Raw genomic sequence first — 27,214 nt, 5'->3', positions numbered from 1 at the left:
GAAAAGATTAGGCATTTGACTGCTTGCACAGTGTGTTTTAGTTGTTGAAATACTGTTCCTCAATTGGGTTGAGCTGTACATTTACGCTAGAAAAAAAGGACAAAGAGGGATAGTCAACCCTTGTAAAAGTGGGTCTCACTGCTGCCGCTCAGTCCCCTTCCTACTCTGAAAAATGAATTCTTACTTTTTTTTTTTTTTAATATTGGGGGGTTCAGTCATGTAGCTGCGTGTGTCTGTCTGCATGTGGGTGCCTGGCCTATACCCTCCCCTGCCCCAGCGCCTCAATGCCCTACCTTACTATAGAGGATCAATATGTCCGTCTGCATGTACCAGTGCCACTCGCAGTGCCCTACTACTACTGCTGCTTCCATAACACCTCCCTTGCTCTGATGGCTCAATTAATCAAAATGGTCCGATTTTTGGAGAAACTGAGTTCCATAGAATGCTGCTGGATATACACTCATTGGTCGCTTTATTAGGTACACCTGTTCAATTGCATGTTAACACGAATAACTAATCAGCCAATCACATGGCAGCAACTCAATGCATTTAGGCATGTAGATGTGGTCAAGACAATTTGCTGAAGTTCAAACTGAGCATCAGTATAGGGAAGAAAGGGGAGTTAAATGACTTTGAATGGCATGATTGATGGTTCCAGACTGGCTGGTCTGATTATTTTCACGCACAACCATCTCTACGGTTTACAGAGAATGGTCGGAAAAAGAGAAAGTATCCAGTGAGCGGCAGTTGTGTGGACAAAAATGCCTTGTGGATGTCAGAGGAGAATGAGCAGACTGGTTTGTGATGACAGAAGTAACTCGTTACAACCAAGGTATGTAGAATACCATCTCTGAACGCACAACATGTCAAACCTTGAGCAGATGGGCAGAAGATTCACATCATGGATGTGCAGCCGACAAATCTGCAGCAACTGCATGATACCATCATGTCTATATGGACCTAAATCTCTACAGCAACCTGTAGAAAGTATGCCATGAAGAATGAAGGCAGTTCTGAAGGCAAAAGGGGGTTCATCCCTGTACTAGCAAGGTGTACCTAATAAAGTGGCCAGTGAGTGTATGTATCCATTGGTGCAGTGCTGCTGTTGCTGGTGGTCCTGCAGTGCAAAATGAAGTCTAGATCTCTCCCTGAACATTGAGATAGTGCTGCTTTAGGTGAAAGGTCCAGAAGGTGTCAGGGACCTCCCCCTTTTGAAATGTCCCTGAATGTCATTTCAGAATTTTGTTCTAACAGTAGGAAAACAAAATTTGTCACCCAAAAATTAATGTGGCAAAAACAAAAGGAAAATTCTGATCGAATCGATTTTGCTTCCCGTACACAAGTCTAATGCATTGCCAGAGTAGAAATAAGTTTTCTTTTGCACTCAATTTGTGTCAGTAGCATTACCAAGCTGCATATGTATTCTAATTATAGTCACAGTACAATAATACATATACATTTGCCTACATTATGTATGACAAATACAGTATGCAAATTTCATTTCAGGAAATTATGAAACTTTAGATGTGAACATTTCCCCTAAAGCATACCTAAAGCAGGCACCAACAGGGTTTCACTGGGTCCAATCCTGGTAGTCATCTGGTTTGTTAGGATTACCTAACAAAAAAAAGATGAGAAAAAGTAAGCTTACTTGACATTGAAGGGGTTAAAAACATTAGTCATTCAATTGATGTTTTTAACTCTAGATATCGACTCTGTAGCGGCCGCCTTTCAAATGCATGAGGATGGTTCTGCAGAATATCCACCTGTAACAATCCAACGAGAGAAAGGTCCCGTTTGCAAAATGGTGAGCTATCAGGACGGGTAGTCGTGGGAAGAATAGTGGAACAACAGCAGGAAAGTTCCAATAGTATGAACAAGTCATAGTCCGAGGTCGATGCAGACAGCAAACATGCAAAAGTCCAAAAAGCAATCCGAAGTCAATCCAGGCGGCGATCAGAGAGAGTAGTCAGGAACAAAGTAGGAGTGAGGAAACCAGCAAAATCAGAATATAACACACTGAGTGATAACGTACGTACCACACAAGGGCTCAGATTAGAGTGAGCAGGGGGTTTAAATTTGGTGCCAAAAAGCTGAAGCAAATAATTAGTCAATACCCTAGAGTGATGTACACAATTGCCAAGTATGGGATTCCCAGCCACTATGATGGCGTGCATGTCCGGCGCACTCAATGCACCGAGGACAGGAGAAGAACTTCCACATGACCCCCGCCGCAGACCTTCAGCAGGAGAGATCGACGCCACAACGGTGAAGAGGGTGATCCCCGACGGCGAGCAGCGCGGGAGGACCCGACGGCAGGCACCATCGAGGATTCCCCCACCGGAGGCAGCGGGACGCGCGACAGACGCACGGCAGCAGCGGAGCCCCCAGGACAGATCTGCCAGCGAGAGGTGACACCACCTTGTATGCACTTGACCCTTTGACCACCCCCCGGCTATTAATCGTGCCTTAGATGTGTTCCTGGTAGAATAATAATGACCAATAAACAAAGCTTTATTATTATTATTATTATTATTCTAGCAGCAACCCGAGAAACTGAATATGCATGCTTTTTAGGTTGTGCGCTGCCCTATTTTGTATTTTTTTCTGTGCCGTGCATATTTGTGGGTTCTGACCAAACCTTAGGGTTGAGCAAGCCCTTCAGCCCACACAGGCGCCTTTGTGAATGGTGTCCAGAGAAGGCTTCAAATTGCTTGAGAGTGTCTTTTGGGTTAAAAGGCAAAGAAGACCCCCTGATTCAGCTCCTTGGTAAGCACTATAGCCATGAAAAATTAAACCTGGGGTACTTTGACGTAGTAGCTGGCTAAGCAATATACAGCCATATAGTGTGAAGTAGTCTGCAGTATTTATGCCTAAAAAATGTGTTTTTTTAATAGAATTTGCTGGGTAAGCATGAAGTGTTTGACTGGTCTCCCTCTACTTTGCAGTGGAGCCTCTTGTAGATTATGGCTATATATGGCTGACTGGCATGAGCGTGCTGGACAAGCCCATGCTAAACGTTCAATACTGTAGTGACCCAAAAGATCTGGCAAATGATGTAAAAGGCAATAATGCTTTATGGACACAATCAGGTCATGTGCAATACACAAAATGCACATAAAAGACATCACTATATGGAACTGCAAGTCAAATACAGAGAAAAATGTTTATGTCACATCCACCCCAAGGCTTACTGGGGAGTATTATGTATAAAACCCTAGATCAATCTTATAATACAATTATTCAGGGATCTCATCTGGGTTTCAAACACAGTAGGTAAACGATGTCTCCAGTGACTTCTCCCGCATAGACATGCTCCTAATATAAGGGAAACCTGGCACCAGAAGGACCAGCCCTGCGGTTGTTTATTATTATATATTGATTTATATAGCGTTGTCATATTTCACACTGATATACAATGTCAATGTGGGCAAATTACTGTATAAAACTCCTAAAGCTGAAATCATATCCGGGTATATTTTTCACACGACTGCTTGTAAACCCATTTATGTAAGAAAATATTTTGTTTGGGATTTAATTTTTTTTTCACAATCCCATGATGCTATTTCAACGGTAACATTTTGAAATGCCTTCTTGCGGATTGTGTCGATGACAGTGGTGATTTACTTTTGTTCTAATAGCATGTAAAATGTTGAGGCACAAGGGGTGTATGATTCTGTTCAGTAAACAGCATTATAAGAATGCAATTTTGCGTTATTTCTCAGAGCCTCAGCTAAATCAGCTCAGACCTCAGCACTATTCATTTGAAAATATGCCAAGTTATTGGAACAATAAATACATTATACAAATAAAACTGAAGCGGAGAGGCTAGGAGTAATGGAATAAAGCAGGCATCTACTAAATCTGAAATGCCCAATCAGGCAAGGCAACTCACATGCTGTTTCTCTAGCTAAAATGTATTTGAACTGGAGCAATGACAGAAACTATGCATACGCATGGCTCTTTTTATATCTTCCACATTAGCCAGCTAATCAAGCAGATCATGCTGTTAACTCCTCTAGCACTGCAGACGTAACACAGCTTGGTGAGAAAACAGAGCTGTATTGCTGTACTGCAGTTACTCAACTAAATGGAATAGCTCCCTGATCGAGTTCCATAAGGGCAGTACGGCTGCAACAACTAATCGAAAAAATTGATATTAATCGATAATGAAAATCGTTGCCAACGAATTTCATTATCGATTAGTTGAATCGCTTTTATCGTTTATAAGATGAGGGTTTTTTCACAGCAAATGCTCCTGAAAAATACCACTCATTTTATAATCCGACCTCAAATAGAGGTCGGATAATAACACTAACATCCAGATCCCCCGCAGCGCTGCAGGGGACCCGGATCCTCCTCTCTGACAGCCGGTGGGGGTGTCTGTGCGATGAAGTTCGGATCCAATTTTTCGGTTCATTCAATGTCTCTCACAGCAGTTACTACTTCCCAGTCCCTCCCTGCAGTCACTCTGATGATTGCCCCCGCCCCTTTCCTTATAGAGTCCACACTGCTCAGCAACTCATCTAACAGTAAGTATAAAAATTAATATTTGGGCTGCTGAAAGTTAGGGGAGGTGTGGGTTAATTTAAGGGCAGTTTTGGTTAATGGGGTCATTAGGGTTAATTTAGGTGCAGTTTTGGTTCATGGGGTGTCTAGGGTTAATTTAAGGGTAGTTATGGTTGATGGGGTCTTTAGGACTGAGAGTTAATTTAATTAATTTAATAAGGTTAACCTAAGGTGCAGTTAGAGGTAAAGGGGTGTAAACTAAGGGGAATCTAACTCCTGGGGGCAGTGAAGATTAACATTGTATTTATTTATAAGAGTATTGTGTCAGTCTGCTGTGAACGAGTCTGTGAACAAGTCTGTGAATCTATGAGGGCACTATGGCATATCTGGGGGTATAAGGCATATGTGGGGGTGTAAGGCATATAGGGTATATAAGGCATATGTGGGGAGGGCAGAGTGGCATATGTGGGAGGCATTTGGCATATCTGGGGGTATGGGCCAACTAATCGATTATGAAAATAATCGTTAGTTGCAGCCCTAAAGGGCAGATAGCATGTTTGATAAATATATATGTATAATCGGTAGGTACTGTGAATCTATTGACTGGGAAAATAAATTATGGTGGGAGGTATTGTAGTAAAGGCTGGGATTTGTAACCTATGTGTCTTCACACTCTGTAGAGATGTGTGAATGAACGTAGGGCACCATTCTGCTTGTGGAGGTGTGGAGCAGTACATACCTAGAGAAGGTGAATTTATTGTGGGACATACCTGCACAGGCCAACATGAAGGCTGAAGTTAAAACTGTTTTGGCATGTTACGGATGTTAACAATCCCTAACATGTCAAAAGGTCTGTTGTCAACCTTCCATGATACAATGAAGTTTTCTTTATGGATAGCATTTGCGTGCAATAGCATTTGTTTTAAACAAGATTTTAAAAAATCTAAAAATCACAAAATAAAAAAAAAAACACAAAAAAAGATAAGAGCCATAGATATAACCAATGGGAAAAAGGAAGCGGGAAACTGTGCAACTAATAAAGGTGCCTCAGGAAGGTGTTCATCCTTAGTGTGTATAACGTTGCTGAATGAAAAAGAATGAAGCAGCACATTTGCTTCAGTACCATACAAGGGTGACAATTTAATGGTCCAGTGTTTCCGTACAGAATGCAAACAGGTGTGATGAAACCAGACAGCATTGTCTCATTCAGTATGGGGAAAATAAATGTGGTAGGCAAGAGGCCAGTCACTGCCTAAGAGCATACAGAAACATGCAGGGCTTATGCTTAGATGACAAGTAAATTTGCTTTATTTAATTCTGAATAAATACTATCACACTCCTTAAGATAAATACCGTATTTGCTCGATTATAAGATGACCCTGATTATAAGACGACCCCCCAAATCTGAAAATTAATTTAGGAAAATAAGAAAAAGCCTGAATATAAGACGACCCTATAGGAAAAAAGTTTTACCAGTAAATGTTAATTCATCTAAACATTTTTTTTTTTAATAAAAGCTATGATTGAGAAAAATATTTTGGTTATGCACATCTGCCCCAGAAATGCCTTATACCCCCTATATGCCACTGTGCCCCATGATATGCCTTTTAACCCTCTAAATGCCACTGTGCCCCATGATATGCCTTTTAACCCTATATGCCACTGTGCCCCATGATATGCCTTTTGACCCCCTATGTGCCACTCTGCCTCCAGAAATGCCTTATACCCCTATATGCCACTCTGGCATTTTGAGGGTTAAAAGGCATATTATGGGGAAGAGTGGCATAAAGGGAGGTTTAAGGCATTTCTGGAGGCAGAGTGCCATTAAGAGGGTAAAAAGGCATTTCACAGAGCACTCTGCCTCCAGAAATGCCTTATGCCCCCCATTTAACACTCCCTCCCCCCCAACTTACCGGTGCTTCTGACTTCCCTGGGGGATGGGAGACAGGAGGATCCAGGTCCCCTGCAGCTGCGGGAGGTCTGATTATAAGACGATCCCGATTATAAGACGAGGGGTATTTTTCAGAGCATTTGCTCTGGAAAAAACCTCGTCTTATAATCGAGCAAATACGGTACTATCACACTCCTTAAGAGATGGACTATTTCCACTCATGGAAGCCTTTTATTATACCATATCTGTCATGTTACTTAAAGCAATTTACAATTAATGCATTTACTACATATGAGAATGAATGCCAGGGGATGCTCACTTTAACAACATGTCAGCCTTTACCAATTTCGACTGAATTCAGCCATATGTCAGTTGTTCAGTTTATGGCATTTCACATTTATGTGAAGCCACCAGTTTCAGGTTCTATATGAGCACCTTACTTACTGCCAGTTTGTGATGTTTAGCCATGCTGATCATATGCTGAGCCAGAGTATTGAGTAGCCGTGTTCGCAAGGAAAGATCATCAAAATCATGACGGAATGGGAAGGCAATGCTGTCAATGACAATCAGCTTGACCTGAGAAGAAAAGCCAGAGATTCAGAAGAAAAAAAACACAAACAGCATCAACTGGCAACATTCAAAAAGTAAGGACATCACTTACAGCTACAATACAGATATGACATTAGAGACAATCTTAAAAGGTTAAATGCAGTCTTACATTTAACAAGGCACTCAACCTGCTACGAGAGCATTGTATCTATTTGATTTCATCCTATTCTCCTGAAAGGCCATACCACTTACTTACCACTAGTTCTTCAATTAGATACTTAATATTAAACTGCATTTAAACATCCGACTCTTTGGCTTTAAAGCAAGTTATGGCTCTTATGGCCCTATCAAATATACTTCCCTTCTGTACTTTTTGTCATAGTCAATGTAGTCTCACTGAGCTCTGCAGAGTAGCCACACAGAAATATACAAGACTACTGTTTCCCTTTTCAATTCATCAGTATGTTAGGTGGTATAGTATGCAGGTGGGATCTATGGGTTTCCTCTTGTTTCAATGATAAATCTTACAGCTTGTATTGGAATGAGTGCTTGCAATACAGTATCTGTGGGCATTTACGCAAATGCAGAGATATCCGGAAGTGATGCAGGATAGAAGTCAAGAAGAAACTGCTGGGAGAGTAAACATTCTCCCTGGATTCTGGAAAGCTACAAACACTGATCTCGGGGGTGAAGAGCAGACATTTAGTTACCCTGTGATGGGGAAGACAGGGTGCAGAGCACTATACAAATAGTGATTATAGATGAACATTACTTTGTCTAGTCAATTGCTCTATCCATACAAATGGGAGTTTTTTATTGTTTTCCTGTTTATATTAGAGTGTTGCAATACATTATTCTATACATTAACCAGGTGTCCAGCTGCCCTCACTTAAAAATGTCTTACGTGTAAAGCATCCATTCTTTACTTACAATGTACTTAAATGACACATCATTTATTTGTGGGACTGCAAGTACATTGCAGTACTCCTTAGAGTGCCAGAGGTCTCACCAACACCCCCCCCCCTCCTAGGAGGCAGGGACATTTTCAACAATTTACTATACAATATTTACAATATACTATTTTGGGGGGGCAGAAGTTCAGCTTTTCATTGGTAGCTGACCTGAGTTACGTTTTGCATTGTGTGAGAAGATATGAAGTCTTAAGTACATACTACTTTCATACTATATTATTTTAAAAAAAGTACATACTACTTTCATACTATATTATTTTTAAAAACTATTTTTCCAGATTCTATAGATGTGCTAAGTGTATTCCCTTAAGGGAAATTATACAAGCACAAGTTTACCTCCTTTTTATTGACCCTGCGAGTCACAAACAACTTTGTAATTTGTTTACTTTTGGAGGTATTTCTGGATATATGATTATGTATTTCTCAAATGTTATCTGAAGAAAAAAACATATTACATATGAATCTCCAAAGCCTCCTGAATAACACAATACCAAGACCCCACAGCAATCATGTAACTTCCATGAACAAAGGAATTGTATTTCTCCACTTTTTTCATGGTCTAGGTCTAGGCATATCTGAGGACTGATACTACATCCTGGCCTACCAGGAACATGATATAATATACAAAATCATATTTTATCATGTCTCCTGAACACATAGATACCACTTATGTGGTAGCAATACATGAAAGATCAGTTAGGGGGCAATTTTATTATGGTGTCTCAAAACTAGCACTCAAATAATTAAACAACTAAGTGATTTTATCTAGGGGTTAGGTTGGAGTTAGGGGATAGAGTAAGGTATGGTTAGATGCTAGGGTTATGTTACTATATAGTGTTAGTGGTAGAAATGATGAGATCAGGTCACTGGCTGTAGGACATATGTAGATGGCACTCTAGGGGTTAAAAGCCTATGTATTTGTACAGTTCCCTATATATATACATTACTTCTTAACCTTCTTAAACCCCCAAATGTTTCTATGGAAAATTACATGTTATACAGCATTTTGTTCAAATTTATTATTGAGACTTCAACTGGTGCTTTAATTTTGGATAAACACATTTAAAATGCATTTACATCATCTCATCCATGAGGTCACTTTGTTTTTGATCAGTGCCTAGAAGAGAATTCTTTATAATGCATACGAGCTGAGAATCTTGTAATTATACCTTAAGTGCATGGTGATAAAGGAGGCCAATTATACAACAGTAACAGACACCAACAGGGCAGCTGACAGAAACTAATGTTATAGCTAACTTAAGAAGAAAGTACAGGGATATTTTATACTCACATAGGGTTTATATTAATTACATGGCATGGAATTGCAAATTGCATCGTTGATAACACCACATATGTAATGTTCATGAAATGTAACCATCAGGCCTGGTTTAGCCCATGCTCCAGTGGAAGATTATGTCATTTGGCGGGCCAGTGGCCATAAAGTGCCTACCTACTCATCACCAGTCTGGCCCTGGCAAATTTTTAGCCAATAATCTGATTGCCCTTGCTGGCACAGGTGATGGTTTTCACTTAGTGGGTTAAACTAGTATGAGTTTTAGAGAGATGTTTGATTGCCTTCATCTGGATCAACCTAATTACTGTCTTCCTAAAATGGTTTCATTTGACGATATTTTTGTCTGACACAATGGTGGAAATGATGATAACCAAAGCAAATTATTTTCGGAATAACTGCCAACCAACAGGGGCAGTGCTTCATTTATGCACAGACTATGAACTGTATGCTATTTGGGAATATATTAGTTCAATGGCATGTTTCTGAACACAGCCATATTTTACTTTGTGGCAGAGCAGAAAAACAACGTATACTTATACAAAAAAAAAAGAAAAGAAACAGATTCTAAACACAAATAATAGCGTATGGTTGAAATTTATGGCAGACAGAATTCCCTTGGAGACAGAATTCAGGACTGAACTGGCACCCATCTGGCAAAACGCCATGCTGTTTATCAGACTAATATGCTGTCACGCTAAAAGGAAGATGGCTAAGCAGCTGTTCAGAGGTTTTTAAAGAGAAAACCTCTGCAAGGTAATGGGAGATGAGATGAAATGATTGAATTAAAGAACAAAAATAAAAGCATTACATGACTTGCTTTAAACATGTAGTCTCAGTTATAAAACAATGTTTCTCTGATTATAATATGGCTGCGTGTTATTTTAGGATTTAGCATTATTAATTTACTTAGGTCATATAAACCAGATACCAGATTCACCGTCACTTTAAAATAGACCAAAAAAAACACAAATCAGGATGCTGCTTTATAAAGTCATTAGTCTTTGGCGCCCCCTGCTGGCAGTAACATTATGTCAACATTACAAGAACAAAAAAAAAAGGCAATCTTGGTTTTCTTGCAAAACTTTCAGAAATCAAAATCATAATAAAAAATAAGTTAAAAAAAGTTGGTTAAACCTCATATGTATCGTGACACGATACACCTGGATCAGCCTCATCTAGGACTGAGGCTATTGTACAGTTGTTTTGTACAGCAGTAATGTCATGGCAGGAAGAGGTACAAATGTTGAGTACAAGTGAGTCAGTAAGCTGTTGTTGATTAAGGTCACAGGGGTTTGTGTAGATTTATTAATAGCTCCTATTATGTGGGAGCTATGAAAAGGTTGCAGGTTAAAAATGGTGGTCAGGCAGAGTGAAGGGGATCTTGTAGGGCTGTGTCAGGAAGTTGGTCCCGTAACGGGGGAGACAACAGTCTACATATAGCAGAGGTAGTTGGATTGTTGATGGGTATATTATAGCAACCCATAATGTGGGGACGGTAAAAGAAGAGTAAGTGGGAGATTATAATGTAGGATGCAATACCAGGGGGCTGGTAACCACCATAGAGGTCAGAAGAATGAATATGAATAATATGAGTGTATTCCATTTTTTTTTTTTTTTTTAAACATCAGTGTATATTCATTATTGGAATTGCAAAAAAAAATACACCAAATTCTATTGTCTGGAAGCTCTAATTTTGTTATGTGATGGATTACAAGGAAAAATACCTTTCTCTCCTTTATTTAAATAAAAAACCCAAACATCTGTCTACCCGTTTGTAAGTAGTTTGTGTTGCCTAGCTACCAGTTTGTTCACAAGTTGGATAATTTAGCAATGTCTTCATTGTGTCGGGATCTGACATAAATACATCATGTGGTAATGGCAGGCAGTTGACTTGTCCATGGTTATGCCATTAAATGGTGATCATCCAGTTTTGTATAATTCTGCATTCTCTTTCAAATCATGCATCCATTTAACAGCAAGGCAAACCAAGAAAACTTTTTGTTAGAGCACCATAAAAAAGCAGGGTGTTATGAATTTAGGTGGAAACAGAAATAGTTTAGACTTTATCAGGTTAAGTTTTAATTGTCGCGGAGACATCCATGAAGAGACAGCTGTAAGGTGAGTGGAAGCCCGCTTTCCCATGTTCCAAGAGTATTCCTCCCTGGATGCTAACTTTATTGTTGAGTCATATTACAAGGAAACATAGCGTTTGGTGGCAGAGAAGGGCTATTTGGCCAATCCAGTCAGCCCATTTACCTGCTGTGTAACCACAAACACTGATTGGTTCTTGGTCCTGTTATTATGTCCAGGGTGACTCAATGCCTGTCCCATGTGTGCTTAAATTCTCTCAACCATGTCTGCTAGATAGGGTACCAATGTTACCAAGAAATACAAAGCAAGGCACCGCATAGGGTTTCTCACAAAATCTAGTCTTTGTATATGTTTCAGATAATAAAAATCATAATTTTTTTTGCTACACAAAATCTGTTTATCAACTGTACATGATGAGTGTATTAATGAGAATATCCTGTTTTCTATGGATCGACAGGCCGTTTTCCATGTACTTGAAGGAGCATCTGACAGATGTGCACCCAATTCATTTTGTTCGCCGGGAAAACGGATTACGTCAAACAGCAAATATTGCCACACTGTGTCTTACCTTTGAATGCTGTGCTAGGAAGTGAGGGAGAAAGTGCATTTGAGCAAGAAGCTCTACGTAGTCATGGCAATGAAAGAAATAAATATGTGACATTATATTGTTGAGCGTGAAGGTCTGCATAGCTTTTATGTAGTCTGAAAAAGAAACATTTCCACAAAATGTCAATTTCTGAGGTGAAAAGAAAAACTTCTATTTTAGTTAAATTGATTTTGTTTAAAAAAAAAAAATCTGCACAAGGGTACAATTATGACATAAAGAGGAAACATGTATGATAAGTAGATGGAACTTTACCAATTGAAGACTTATCATTTGACTCTTACTTTAAATGAATATTTTTTTCTAAATAACCCAAGGCCCATGTTTTATCTATTCCGTTTAAAATGAATAGATAATTGGATAAAAATGAAAAATAATATTTTCATTGTTGGGAAGCCATGTGCCTCTCCAGTCATACATCATGCATCATACAATTAAGCAATGGTTTCAAAGTATGTGCAGGCCTTTCTACATGGATGTCAGATGTGTACAATTTAGTTAGAATATAATACAGATCATTATGTTATATGAAGTGGTAATAAGAAGTTGTGTAAACGTGTCTTTATGTGAGGTCTGTATATAATAAATAAATAATAATAACAAACGGCTGTAAGAGGTTTCATTCACTTAATCATAACTTAATCGTATAAATAATTTCATGGCAAGACAGGAGGCTTCATATTTGCATCAACTTCTTTACTCAAAACCTCCAGCAGCAAAGAAATGGTTAATAACATTGAAACAAAGCACCAATCAGAAACAGTCAGAGGTCATAAGAAAGCCCACAAAGTAGACCACTTCCTCTTCTTTGCTGCTGACCTCCAGGTGAGCACCCTCTTTTATAGTGTGCTTCCCATTTTGGGGCATAAGTACACTTATTTGGTCATATTTTGTGATTGCTGGTTTTTTATCCACTGTTGTTCTATTATCCATTTATTTGTCTATTGATTTGTTTGTTTTTTGCCATGTATTTCTATGTTCTTATTGCGCGATTTAGTCTTTCGCGCCTTTTTTTCCATGTGCCGTTTTTTCCTTAATTTGGTGTTTTTGTGTCCGTTACCCTTTTTTCGGTAATTTGGTGTTTGTTTTTACATTCTCGGTTCCCTACCTATCGGTGTTCCTTACCTTCTAACGTTTTTTTCACCTTCCTTCCCGCGGGCCTCGTGCTCTGTGGCAGCGCGCAGCGTCTTCTGCGGGCTCCTCTGTGTGTCCGCGGCGTTTTGTTAGCTTTAGCCGCGGTTCACTGCCTTTCGGGATGGCTCAGTTTTCTTTTAGAAAACTTTATTGCCGTCCGGTTACTGTGCGCAGCCCGTTCGGCTGCCTATCTCTGTGTCTGCGTACTGCTACGCAGATACGGAGGAGTTTCGCCCCCCCCGTGTATGTCCTCCTGCGGCTTGTCTCCCTTCGCGGCCCGCGTAACTAAGCGGCGCGGAGCCTGCTTTCTTGTTTTACACTGTTTTACTCTGTTTTACACTGCTTTTTCCGTTTTTTTGAGAGTTTGGCTTCCACCTATGTTGTTTTTCTCACTGGCCATGTCGCCTAAACATGTTTTTCAATTAAATATATAATTAAAAAAAAATAAAAATAAATAAAAATACAAATATATATATTTCTATTTATATATATGTACTGTATACTGTACATACTGATTAAGCCTTTGTGGCTGCTTACTTATTGTGACTTCGTCACTCCTGTGATTGGCGAGAGTTCCTCTCTGCCTGGCATCTGGATACAGCCCCCCTAGGGTGACCCCCTAGACAGTCTGGTTTGGCCTCTGGCCTATAAACCAGCCTTCTGGGTGACCCCCTTTGGTGCTTACAGATGACCCCCGTTTTTTTATCGGATTCTGACTCTGTCCTTTTTCTTCTGTACCACAGATTGTTTCTCGATAACGGAGTCTGCTATTTCAGCAATGTCTGAATCCGACCAGCCCTTAGCCGCCGCCTTGCAGGCATGGATCAAGACAGCCCTAATGGAGTCTCTCCTGGCTGCACTGGCCTCCATAGACCGCCCGTCCACCACCCGGGCGGCTCAACGCTCTGGCTCTCCAGGGCCAGACATCTCAGACGAGTCACAACACTCTCCTCCTGAGGAACGTCCTCGTAAGCGCCAATGGGCTGAAGGAGAAGTATCCCTTAAGGGCAAGGCTCCCCTGAAAAGAGCCAGGGCTCCCGCTTTACAAGTGGCTGAACCACCTTCTTCTCGATTGGAGAGGGAAGATAGTGTTGAGGATTACGAGACGCTGGACGAGTACCCCTCAGCCGCTTCTAGACCTGCATCCCCTGTTCCACAGTCGACCTTAGTGAGGGAAACGATTGTGGAGGATCCTTCCTCTTCCGCTGCGCCAGGGACATCCACACAGATTCTGGACTCACCGGGCCTCCCTATGTTTGACCCTCGGAACCTACGACATCCTAGGTCTTCGGAGTGGGCCCCGGCGGCTCATATTTCACAGTTCCTTCGTTTTTGGCTACGCCGGCCCCTTGAAAAAGATGCCAGTCAAAAGTTACGCGTCGAATGTCCTCGTCCTACGCTTCCAGATAAAGTGGGTCATACCCCTGAATTCGACCCGTCCTTTGTTACCTTCATGACGCGGTCTGGCAAGGACCCTCGCAAAGGTCTGGAGCAGGGTCTACGCTCTGCCCAAGATAAGTTGCTGGACGTGGTGGGCCCTCTCACTCAGCTCCTGTCGGTGGCAGACGAGGCCTTGACGGATGGCACCCTAGCAGATCCCTTCGTCATCCGTGAATGGGCGCAACGGGCAGTTTGCCTTCTGGGCAATGCCAACTCGGCAATCTCTGCTGAACGCAGGAAGGCAGCCCTGAATTGGACAGCAAGTTAGCCGAAGTGGCGTCCAAGGAGTTAGGGCCTGAAGCCCAAGGCCTGCTTTTCGGGGAGAAATTCCTCAAAGAGCTCAACGTCCACTTGAACGTGTTTACCTCCCTGAACAAGGCACAGACCTCGATGCGGAAGGTCTTCAGGTCGGGGGACCGTTTTTTGGGGAGAGCTGGTCGGCAGAGGGGCCGTGCCACCAGCAGAGCGGCCTTCCAAGGCAACAGGCCCAGGTTTCAGGAGAGCTCGGCGGGACAACGCTCCCAATTCCGCTCTCCATTCTTCAGAGGCGCCACCAGGGGTAGAGGAGTCTCCTCCAGATCACGAGGTTCTTCAGGTAAGACCTCACATTCCCATTGCCGGTCGTTTGATGTATTTTTTCCGTGCTTGGTCGAATCTCACTCAGGACCCTTGGATTCTTCAGTGTGTCCAGGGGTTTCGCCTAGAATTCCATTCTTGGCCTCGTCAACCCGGTTTTCCGCGTCCAATTCGCTTCTCCAAGGTAGCGCTTGTGCAAGTTCATGCCGAGTTGATCTCCTTGCGAGACAAATGCGCGATAGAACCATCGTCAGGGGCTCCGGTCTTCATAAGCAGTATTTTTCTAGTGAAGAAAAAGACTGGGGAGTTTCGTCCGGTCATCAACCTCCGCGCGCTCAATTCCTTCGTCGTCTATCGCCATTTCAAAATGGAGGGCATCATCTCCTAAGGGACCTGATGCAAGAAGGGGACTGGTTTTCGAGGTTAGATCTGAAGGATGCCTACCTGACGGTGCCCATCCACGCAGACGACAGGAAATTCCTTCAGTTTCGGTGGCAGGGCGCACTGTGGCAGTTCACCTGCCTTCCCTTTGGTCTAAGTTCCGCCCCATGGTGTTTCACCAAACTTCTCAAGCCCGTCATGGAGTTCCTGAGGGGGCACGGTATCAGGTCAATCGTCTATCTGGACGATGTTCTTCTGATGGCTCGGAGCCAGTCTGCCCTGTCTCGGGATACCCTTCTCACAGTTCGCCTTTTTCAATCTTTAGGCTTTGTGATCAACGAGGCGAAGTCACAATTGACTCCGACTCAATCGATCCAATTTCTGGGGTTTACGGTGGACTCGGTGGAAGCGGTCTTACGCCTCCCACAGAAACTCTCGGCCATCAAAAGGGACATCCGGAGGTTACTCCGACGTCCGTACGTGTCTTTGCAGGATCTGGCCCGCATGATCGGCCAACTCTCGGCTTCCATCCTGGCCATATTTCCGGGACCTCTTCACTTCCGGGCAATGCAGCGTTTAAAAACGACATGCCTCCGTCACTCGGCTTCCTACGACCAGCTCATTCGTCTTACAGACGAGGTACATCTGGAGCTGAGGTGGTGGTTACACCACATGGAGGCATGGAACGGCCGGGCTATCTTTGGGCACGCCCCAGATTTTTATCTGGAATCCGACGCCAGCCTCCTGGGTTGGGGTGCGGTTTGCGAAGACTGCGCCACCGGCGGTTTGTGAACGGACGAGGAACGGGGCTTCCACATCAATTGCCTGGAATTGATAGCGGGAACCTTTGCCATCCGCACTTTCAACAAGGACGTCTCTCACTGTTCCCTGGTGCTTCGGATGGACAACGTGTCTGCCGTCCGTTATATCAATCGTCTGGGCGGTTCCAGGTCGAAGCTGCTGTCGGATCTCACCACGGAACTATACCAGTATTGCCTGGATCGTCATCTCTCCATCAGGGCAGAGTACATCCCGGGTCAAGACAATCTAGTCGCAGATTGGTTTTCCAGACACTGGTGGGATGCGAGCGATTGGCGTCTTCGACACGACGTTTTCCGTGCTCTGGATCTGATTCGGGGTCCGTTGATATTGGACCTGTTCGCTTCTCGCCTCAATTGCCAAGTGAAGGATTTCTTCAGTTGGTTACCGGATCCAGCATCCCTAGCGGTGGATGCGTTTCTCTAGACGTGGTCGTCCTCAGGGGCGTATGCGTTCCCTCCGTTTTCAAGGATCCTGCAGACCCTTCATCAGGTCCGCAACCATCGGATCTCTGTGCTCTTGATTGCCCCCCTTTGGCGGACTCAGCCATGGTTTCTCCTATTGTTAGAGATGTCCTGTGCCGATCCGTTATTACTCCCTCAAGTCCCGGATCTCCTACCGTGTTTCCCCGATAGTAAGACACCCCCGATAGTAAGACGTATCGGGGGTTTCAGAGGGGTCGGCTAATATAAGCCGTACCCCGAAAGTAAGACATATGTCTTACTTTCGGGGAAACACGGGGGATTTGCCGGGTCCGCCACTCTAAGGGGCCGGGAAGTCCCCACCAAGGCCGGCCTTACGTGTCTGCGGCCGCACAGGATTTAAATTAAAACATCGGGGTTTTTTTTTAACTTTATTTAACATCCTCCATGTTAAATAAAGTTTTTTTAACTTTATTTAACATGGAGGATGTTAAATAAAGTTGAAAAAAAACCCCGATGTTTTTATTTAAACCCTGTGCGGCCGCAGACCCCTAAGGCCGGCCCCTTAGAGCAGGGCCGACCTTTGGGGTGTGCGACCGCACAGGGCGCCACACTCCAGGGGGTGCCAACCTGCGGCACCCGGCACCCCTCCAGAGACGGACAGTAATGTCCGCCGCTGGAGGAGCAGGCTCGCAAGGGAGCGGTATCGGAGGTCTTTAACAGACCTCCGGCTCCCTTGAGTGATTTTAAGCCGGGTTCAACCCGGCTTAAAATCACTCAAGGGAGCCGGAGGTCTGTTAATGACCTCCGATACCGCTCCCTTGTGATCTGCGCGGCAACAGCTGTTGTGCGCCGGGGTTTCTTGTCAGATCCCGGCGCACAACACTGAAGCCGCGCCCACCGCTGTCCGTGCCCTCTGAACCAGGAAGAAGACAGAACTGAAGAAGAGGAGCGAAGAGGAGGAAAAGAAGCTGAAAGAAGAAAGGAAAGGTAGGAAAGCATTAAGTGAGAGTGGATTGGTGTATATGTGTGTGGATTGGTGTATGTGTGTGTGGATTGGTGTATATGTGTGTGGATTGGTGTATATGTGTGTGGATTGGTATATGTGTGTGGATTAGTGTATATGTGTGTGGATTTGTGTATACGTGTGTGGATTTGTGTATATGTGTGTGGATTGGTATACGTGTGGATTGGTAGGTGTGTTGATTGGTAAGTGTGTGAGAGTGATGGGTGTTATGCTGTACCATTTCCAATGTCTTTTTCATGATCTAATTATGCTCTAAAAGTACATCATAACTCCCATCACTCTCAATTTTTTCCCAATATAAGACATACCCCGAAAGTAAGACATAGTGGGGCTTTTAGGGATAAAAAGAAAGTAAGACACTGTCTTACTTTCGGGGAAACACGGTATTAGATCCAGAAGGCAATCCACACCAGTTGGTTCTCCTAGATCAGCTGTCGCTGGTGGCCTGGACAGTTTCCAGGGATCCTGGGATACGTCGGACTTATCAGCGGAAGCTCGTGACCTACTCTGGGACTCATGGGCCCCAGGTACTAGACGGTCTTATCTCCAGGCGTGGAAATCCTGGTGTAGCTGGTGTCTGGAACGACATCTTGATCCCTCTGCAGCGCCTCTGGTGATGGTCTTGAACTACCTGGCCCATCTTTTCTCCATGGGTAAGTCCTATCGGTCTATCAATGTGGTTCGCTCGGCCATTTCAGCGGCTCATGTTCCTGTGGCCGGTGTGCCCATGGGTAAGGATCCCATGCTCTGCCGCCTTATGCGCGGCATTCGGGTCTCTCGTCCTCCATCTACGAGGTATTCCGTTTTCTGGGACGTGTCTACGGTTATTCGTTTTGTCGAATCCTGGCCCGATAATGATTCTCTGTCCCTTCGTCAACTTTCGGCTAAGCTGGCTCTCTTACTTTGTCTGATCTCTTTTCGGAGAGTTTCGGATGTTACTGCTTTTAATACGGAGTCTTTCTCCTTTTCACCCGAGGGCATGGTGGCCTCTTTTTCTCGTAGAACCAAATCCAAATCTTCATCTGTGTCCTACCCCTTTTTTCCTGAATGTCCTCGCCTATGCGTCGTCCGTTGTTGCCGTGCTTATCTTGCCGCCACGGCTGGTTTACGTTCTTCGGTCCAGGGTCCTTTGTTCATATCTTATGTCAGTCCTTTCCGACCGGTTTCAGCCCCTACGGTGGCCCGTTGGATTCGGTGGGTTCTTCAGACTGCTGGAGTGAATGGTAATTTTGGTGCCCATTCGGTTAGGGGTGCTGCAGCTTCTGCGGCTTTAGACTGTGGTGGTTCCCTTGCAGATATCCTTTCTGCGGCGGACTGGTCCAGGGAATCGACCTTTCGTACGTTTTATTATCGGCCTCAGTCTCACGTCGCTTCCGTTCTATTGCATTAGCTTTAAAACTGCAAATATGAAGCCTCCTGTCTTCCCATAAAATTAGGGATTATTCTAGCTTTAGTGTAGAGATAATCTAAATTTTATTAAAGACAGGAGCCGAATATTTCCCTCCCTGTTTCTTTTTCCCGTCCCTTATGTTTGAGGGCATGGTCTTTTATGATGTGTTATTTTACATTGTATTTATTGACCTTTTTTATTTGGTGTAATTTATGGCTCTGTTTGGATTATTATTCCATGTACAGTTTACTTTCACGATGTTTTTTCTTTCTTTTAGTTTGATCATACTGCAATGTCGTCGGGATCCAGAATGTCTTGGTCCTTTCCTGGATTCTTTATTTTTTCCGGTTCTTCTACACTGTTCTTCGGTGTGCTACTGTTCGGTTCATCAAAGAAGAGGAAGTGGTCTACTTTGTGGGCTTTCTTATGACCTCTGACTGTTTCTGATTTGTGCTTTGTTTCAATGTTATTAACCATTTCTTTGCTGCTGGAGGTTTTGAGTTAAGAAGTTGATGCAAATATTCGCCTCCTGTCTTTAATAAAATTTAGATTATCTCTACACTAAATCTAGAATAATCCCCAATTCTACCATATGTCATGGTTAGCTATGTACAAACTTCATGTTAAATACATTGTAGGTTTGCGGCAGAACACAAGAAAAGCTAATTTTTACTCAAAACTCTGTATTGCACCTGTCATGGAATAAAAACTTTCTGAAAAAAAAAAAGATTCAGCCACCATAGGAATTGAAATTATAGCTTCGTAGTACAGTTAGAGTCACAGTGTTTTCCACTGCAAAAAATACTTTCTACAAAACTTAGTATTGTACCACAGCAGCATAGGCTGGGATATGGGTTGTAAAGTGTGCAGAACATCTAATGGAAACATCTTTGTAAGGCTTAATTGTCGGGGAATATGCCATAATAAAATTTAGAATTCAGTAACCATATACTTTATACAAGATAAACTGTGTCTATATCCATTAAATATTAAAACACATACCTTCATGTCGATGGGCTTGTGTAATAAGGTTACAGTGGTGAACACATGCATTAGCAATATCCACCAGTCTTTCCACCAAGAAAGTGCTCTCTGTATCAATATAAATAGTTTCACCATCCACACCTCCAAAGCACTCTGGGATCTGCACATCTACGGCTAGCTGCATGCTATAGAGACAAAGAGAGAAAAAAGTAAAATATACAGCATATGTTAAATTATTATTCATCTTCAGTATTATTATTATTAATTATTATTAATCTTCAGTAGTCAATCATTTTAGTGTAGGCTCTGTTGTTCAGACACACAGGTGAATTGTACAGCATTTTTAAAAAATGAGAACCCCACCTCACTCAGAAATCACACTCTTCATCAACCTCAAACCCATAGACACCATGAATTTATACAAGAAATAAAAGAATGGTGCAACTGAAACTAGTTAAATGTACCTACAGGATTTTTACGCACAAGATGTAGGAGCTGATGAAAGATTCACATGCTTGAAGACAAAAACCCACTGGCCTACTAGACAATGTGGTATGATCAGTTAGGGTGGGCAGTGAAGGCAGATAAAGCATAGTGGAACTTTCTGCATTCTCTTTACTGATCACCCCTTTCGGAAGTTAAAATGAGAACCAAAACAGGTACGGAAGGGAAATTAAAGAAATAATACAGGTGACTACTTGCCTTTTTCTGGAGTATGGGGAGGCAGCAATGTGCACAGATATACACTACTAAATCAATAAGGTACAGGTTACAACAATCAATAACTTTGAAGGTTGCATGAATGTCATATGACTTAACATAATTGGTAAGAAACTTTCAAGCAATAAGAGAACCTCAGCCACTTATTGAAAAAGATGATTATAGTAAATACATATATACATTTATATAATAAACTATATTTTGTTTACCATAATTGCGTCTTTCCTACCCCAGGAGGACCACATATCTCTGTGATCTTGTTCAGGTCAATGCCTCCTCCCAAAATTTCATCAAGGGCTGAACAGAATGTTATGATAAATCCTTGAGCTTGTTCTTGTGCAAGCAACTCCAAGCCTGTCGTCTTCTGAATTTTCTTTGATGTTCCACGGAAATATTCTCCCCTTACCATCTGCAAAGTTTCCAAGGCTTCTTCCTCGGATATACCTGCTTCTGAAAGACATACAAACAACAAATCTGTTCACAACACAATTATTTATTTTACTACTAGGCACACCATTAGGCAATATACATTGTTATGAATAAACTAATAAAAAATGTTCCAAAATCAGTTGCCTCAGGTGAAAAAAGTTCACTTTCTGACCAAGGTTGTAAGTAAGTAAAGCCCGATTCATCTGTGTTGGGCACTCCTCACATTGAAACCTTTGACATTATACATCATGATTGCTCACCAGACACGTCATTTTATACATGTTATCTAGATATTTTCCAGATGATTATAATTTAAAAATACATAATTATTTAAATCAAAATGGTAAAATATATTTAATCAACCCCTTCAGTAGTGGGGGTTTTCATAACCCCAAATTACTTAGTATTTTTTGTAATTTCTACCATGAATCCCCTTTTCCATATTTGATGAACCTGCTCAACCTATACATCATTTTACTATTTTTACTATTGACTTAAGTGGGTTGAGGGTAGTGATTTTTTTTTACTTATAGTGGAATAGTTATGGGGCACTTTGTTTTAGGGAATTATCATCATTTATTTTTTTGTTAGTTTATTGCACTGTTCCCAAGATGCTAATACATTTTTGTTATGGCAGTAATGTTATAGTGACAGAATCTATGCAGTTTGTAGTCTCAGATTAGAGATATTTAGCTAAGTAATCCTTGATTCTTATATAGCTGAGAAACATCATTATTAGGGAGCCCAAAATCACATTGTAGTCGATTGAATCTTTTAACATCCCCATCTATTATATCTTTCTGGTATTTCTTGCCAGATTCTTACCATATGTTAATGTTTAATCTCTCAATATTCTCTGAAATCACCTCCATGGGGAGAATATAAAAATGCTTGTCTCAGATTTTTTTAATTACTTAAGCCTTCCTGCATAACAACATAATTTTATCAATTTATGAAATGGCTTGTTTTCCCAGACCAAATACATTTTGTGACTATTGTATTATTTTGAGTCAAACTGTAGGTACCTTGATGGAAAGAATATAATTCTTCTTGGGCAAGATATCTGCCCTAATGGTATTAATCCTGCCTAGCCAAGACATATCCAGTTTAGGCCAGTCCTTCAGGACTTTATTTGTATATTTTAAGAGAGGTAGACAATTTGCTTTGGCATAGTTCTGGCAGGAGGCACTATATAAAGCCATTGCGGCTTTATAAACCAGGCTATTCAAGTCACAGGCCTTTCAAGTATTTCCCAGGAAGTCCCATCTGACCCCATCAAAGGCCTTCTCCACATCCAGTCACAGGGTCAGAAGAAGAGGAACACCAGCCTGTATGCTCAAATCCAACACTTCTCTAATGTTTGTTGATACTCTACCTGGCACTATGCGCAAACTCTGGGATACTTGGTTTCAGACTGCTAATATACTGCTGTAGATCTTAACACTGCCATTGAGGAGAGAATTAGGACGATAGTTTGTAGATTGTATAAAGTCTGATAATAATTAACAGCAGCTCCAATTTTTTCTCATCTTTTTTACCTTTTTATTAATGTTTATACCTTATCTGAAGATGAGACCTCTGAAATCCCAAAAGTTTATGTAACTTTACCGCCTCTTCTGTTTTGGCCCAACAAAAGACTCCATTTTGTCTTGGGCCAATATGACAATATTTTGTCTTGTTGACATAGTTGTCAGATTACAGTATTTCCCATAATAGATGTTTCCTTTGATTGCAATTACACTAAGATGTAACTTTATTTAATGGTTTGTCATGCCATAAAGTAGTTTTAAAACAAGTTTGTGAGCCTATATGAGTCTACATTTTTATTATTAATAAAAAATATTTTCCCATACTCTGTTGGGGGAGAGTATGTCACTGGAAGCTCCGCCATTGTTGCAGAAGTTCAGGCAAAGTGGAAGAGCTTCAGGAGCTATATATACCGTAAATCCATAGAGTTGTCCTTAAAAGGGCCTTTGAGGCCAAAAACATCTAAAGTTTAAGAATAACCAGTCAACCCAATCAATTTCTGCAGTAAAACAAGTTTTTTAAAATCATATTTCAATAAAAATAATCTGCTTTAAATTGAGAAAAACATTTTGTCATTTCTATACATAAAAAAAAGAAAATCACTTTTTTTAAAATCTTTTACAAACCATTTTAGGAGGAGGGAAAATTCTGCTTATAATGCAGGGTAACAATTGCAAAAGTAGCTCTACTAATGCTTAGATTTGTATGTTTGTCTCAAATTTTAAATACAAGTTGGAATATGTGATCAGGGATAATCACCAATTGGATTTCTAATTTACAAAATTGGTAATAAGCGTAGGGACTTTATATACAGTTATAAACCACAATAATTGATATTACAGTGCCATCCAGTGGTTTCTAGGAATATCGGGGAATATATAAAAAAAAAAAATAGCCGAGTACTATTGTATGCAGACAGAAATTATTTAACACATCTAAGTAGAGAAAAATGAATAAAAACTATATATTATCACCAAAAATAATTGAAGTGAAGGTAGATTTAACATTAACATAAATAACATTTTAATGGCACTACTTCCTATTATTTATGGCTTGGGAGTTGCAGTAATAATAATAAACTACCACTCTCTTCCATTTTTTATTGCCGTTTCAAATAAATTCTAAATGAAAACCACGTTGTGTATTTCTATCCGTGAGGTATCCTCTCAATACCACAACATAACATATAGATGATGAGCTACATTTTCATTTTTTTTTAATATTTGTCTTGTGGTCAAAGGTCCTTTGCGAGCCTAAACATGCCAAACCCTTCTTCAATGCACTGCCCATTGAACATGAATATTTAGGATTTTTTTTTGGTGCTCATGTATTCACAATAAATTTGGATGCATTAAAACTAGAAATAAAAATTTCAACAATTATTGTCACTGATCTCATTTGTATTTTATTAGCTTTATTTAATAAGTCATCACATGTAGATCAACCAATACTGTCTATTAAATCCACTATAAATAAAAACTAGAAGTGCTTTAAGCCACAGAATTTTAAACAATAATTAATAAGTGTAGAAAGCTAAACTTGTGGTTTCAGCAGATGCCTAAAATACGTTACTTTTGTGCTGTTTTAATATTTACAGAAAAGGACTGTGCTGGAGGAGAAAACATACATCCGATAGCAGTAATTACAAGATACCGCCATTACTTCCCCACTGTTACCTCTGCTGAGTTCTTTAGGTTTGAAATCTAACAGGTCTTCTACTGTACGGAAGCCGGAAGAGATCAATTTGGTCCTCACGGTCTGTGCCAGAGGGAAGCTTCCAATATCCCTGTGCATAACGCTTCGTGCACAACAATACAGGACTTATGACAATTCTCTGTGACAATACAAACTCGTCGCCCGCGCATACACTTTACGACGAATAATAGTAAAAATGGGAAAAATACGAGTTATAAACTATAGAGACACAACTCAACTTTTTGCTTTCGCATTCATTGTGCAGGGTTTCTACTATTGCTGCTCGCAGGACGGAGAAGAGAGAACGTTAAATAACTGTCTTAGAATTGCGGCTTGTAAAAGTTATCGCAAAACATTGCCCCAGGCGACACTTAGAAACAAAACAGATTTCTCTACTGTTTAAGGCTCAGAGCAAGAGCTTAAGCGGCGTTGATCTTTTTTTGCCCTCAACAATCATGTCGACTAAAACTGAAGACAGTTTAAGGCGCGCATTGGTGTATTTTATGAAGCATAAATACATACATACATACATACATACATACATACATACATACATACATAAAATGAATAACGAATGCAAAAGCGCGCCGCCGTTGCTTTGCAACCAAAATTCATTTTTAACAACTTGATATTTCGGTTGCGTGACAGTTATACTTTCGGTGACGTCAGTGCGCACGCGAGGGTTGTTTTTTGAGCGGTTAGCACGGTTCTTTTTAACGGTTGAAAGCGGCTGTGCCGAAGACACTTCAGGGGTTAGACAGCCATACGCGGAGTAGTGTGTAGGTGTGAGGTGTGATTTTCCTATTAGGTAGGCGTCTATACGGTCCAATGTCAACACTTTGTTAATAACACAATGTTGTTTTTAAATACATAAAACAAAAAGACAGCAAGCGTTTCTCTTTCGATACTGCGTCACACACCTGTCTCTCACTAAATGTTCCTGGTACTGAGTGGTAAATGCGTAGCCTTCATTATCTGGAGAGTTGTTAATAATCATTTTATTCCCCATGATGGATTATCTAATTTATTTTGTCATAAATCCCAGATTTATGTTCAGTAACATCCCATGAGTAGTATCCTACGTGCATAGATTAAAAAAAACCATTGCATATACACTATATTTTGTGTATATACAGCAAAATTGTTATATATATCTTATATTGAACCACAGCATTCTCTGGCATACTGTAGAGGATTTGGTTTTATATATATCTATGCCCGTTTAGTTTAGAACAAGGGATCAAAGATTAAACACAATTTTTTACCCCTAAATGTGGGTGCAATTTACTTTATGTTTCTAGTTGGAGGTAACTAGCTAAAGTATTATTCTAAAGATGTTACATTAGGCAGAGAGGGTGGTATACACAGATGAATAACTCATGTGAACTCCCAGACCCAGTACAACATATTTGTCCTCCCTAGAGTCCCTAAAAAGTAAAATGGTGCTTTAAATAAATACATGTGCCTAAATATAACATTGACAACAAAATCATTGTATACAGCATTGTTTAATAGCATAGCACTATTACTTTGCATTTACACTTTAGTTGAAAAGTTTGGGGTCACTTAGAAATGACCTTGTTTTTGAAAGAAACAAATTCTGTCCATAAACCACTTTAAGGGCAAAGCTTTCTTTTATTTTTTTGTCTTGCCCAAGTAGCATATTGCTATTTTAAAACCTTTTTTTTAATCTGGCCTCCATGTCCTGTTTCACTCTTTCCATGCACACATTTTACCACCAGCCTTTTTTTTCTTTTTTTCACTCACATTATTCTTTAGGTGTGAACTTACAGTTTCTGGTATGTGTCACTGCCAACAACACCCCTATATGTGTTCAGCAACATCTCCTGAGTACAATGGTTGTTTGAGGTTAAAACGCCACATTTTGCAAGTGCATATTTTTGGAATTTTTACATCTGGCCAGTCTGTGCCCATGTCCTTTTTTGGGACATATTTGAATCTGGCCAATTCCATTTACCCCATCAAATCATACATTTTTGGAAACTAGACACTGAAGATACACTGCTAACTGTAGGACTTGCATATAAAAATAAACTTTTTAAAAAATATTTTGTTGAAACTGGATGGTTCCCTGATGGTGACATCGCTGGAGAATTATGTTTACATGTTACCACATTTTTATTTATTTTTAATGAGTTTAACTATTTTTCTTCTTTTTTCCCTTGTTTTTTTATTTATTTTACTAATTACATTGTGATTGGTAAGCTTGGCTCTATTGACTTGAATAGTTGAATCCAGTAACCTGCTCTGCATTCTCAGGAGGATCTGGACAGATCTTTATGAAATCTACTACAGGGGATTAATCCTTGGCAGGATTAGAATTAAACTTTTTCAAAGGTACTATCAGATTTTGAATGTTGTTCCAGTCATTTCAATGCAATTATGTATTCTAAAAGCCATAGTATTTTCATGTGTTTTCGTAGCCACCATATATACTTTAACACATATAATAGCTGAGAATCTGCCCTACCCATGATCTCGCAATTCCTGGCACTGACTGGCTGCTTGAAGGAACAGACCCTTGAAATTAAATAGAAAGAGCACTTTCCTCACGTGTGCACAGGGGTCTGAGCATATGCATTTTCATATGATGGCTGGAGCATATGCATTTCCATCTTTTAAACCCTTGAATCCCCTTAGAACATACGAGCGTGTCCTTAAAAGCTTTGCCAAGACACTGATTGCACATATTGTGATCAGCAATGCAGAGCTATTTATTGAGCTGTCTTTGCTAATGATT

General features: G+C 40.9%; 1 protein-coding gene across 1 annotated transcript in view; it reads right to left on the bottom strand.

Moving 5' to 3' along the window:
- RAD51C (RAD51 paralog C) overlaps positions 1-24,616 on the bottom strand; it is a 33,723-nt gene extending 9,107 nt beyond the window's left edge. Inside the window, exons 1-6 of the mRNA XM_053454874.1 lie at positions 24,435-24,616; positions 21,012-21,252; positions 20,101-20,267; positions 11,874-12,007; positions 6,845-6,976; positions 1,551-1,617 (exon numbers count right to left, since the gene is read on the bottom strand). Coding sequence (XP_053310849.1) covers positions 1,551-1,617; positions 6,845-6,976; positions 11,874-12,007; positions 20,101-20,267; positions 21,012-21,252; positions 24,435-24,552 — 859 coding nt within the window. The 5' untranslated portion in view covers positions 24,553-24,616. The remainder of the gene's footprint in view (positions 1-1,550; positions 1,618-6,844; positions 6,977-11,873; positions 12,008-20,100; positions 20,268-21,011; positions 21,253-24,434) is intronic.
- Positions 24,617-27,214: the final 2,598 nt, after the last annotated feature.

The sequence above is a fragment of the Spea bombifrons genome, chromosome 2 (genome assembly GCF_027358695.1).
Source record: "Spea bombifrons isolate aSpeBom1 chromosome 2, aSpeBom1.2.pri, whole genome shotgun sequence".
In the NCBI taxonomy this organism is placed as follows: Eukaryota; Metazoa; Chordata; class Amphibia; order Anura; family Pelobatidae; genus Spea; species Spea bombifrons.
The sequence above is the reverse complement of the archived record's forward strand: the minus strand, read 5'-3'. Positions and strand labels throughout refer to the sequence as shown.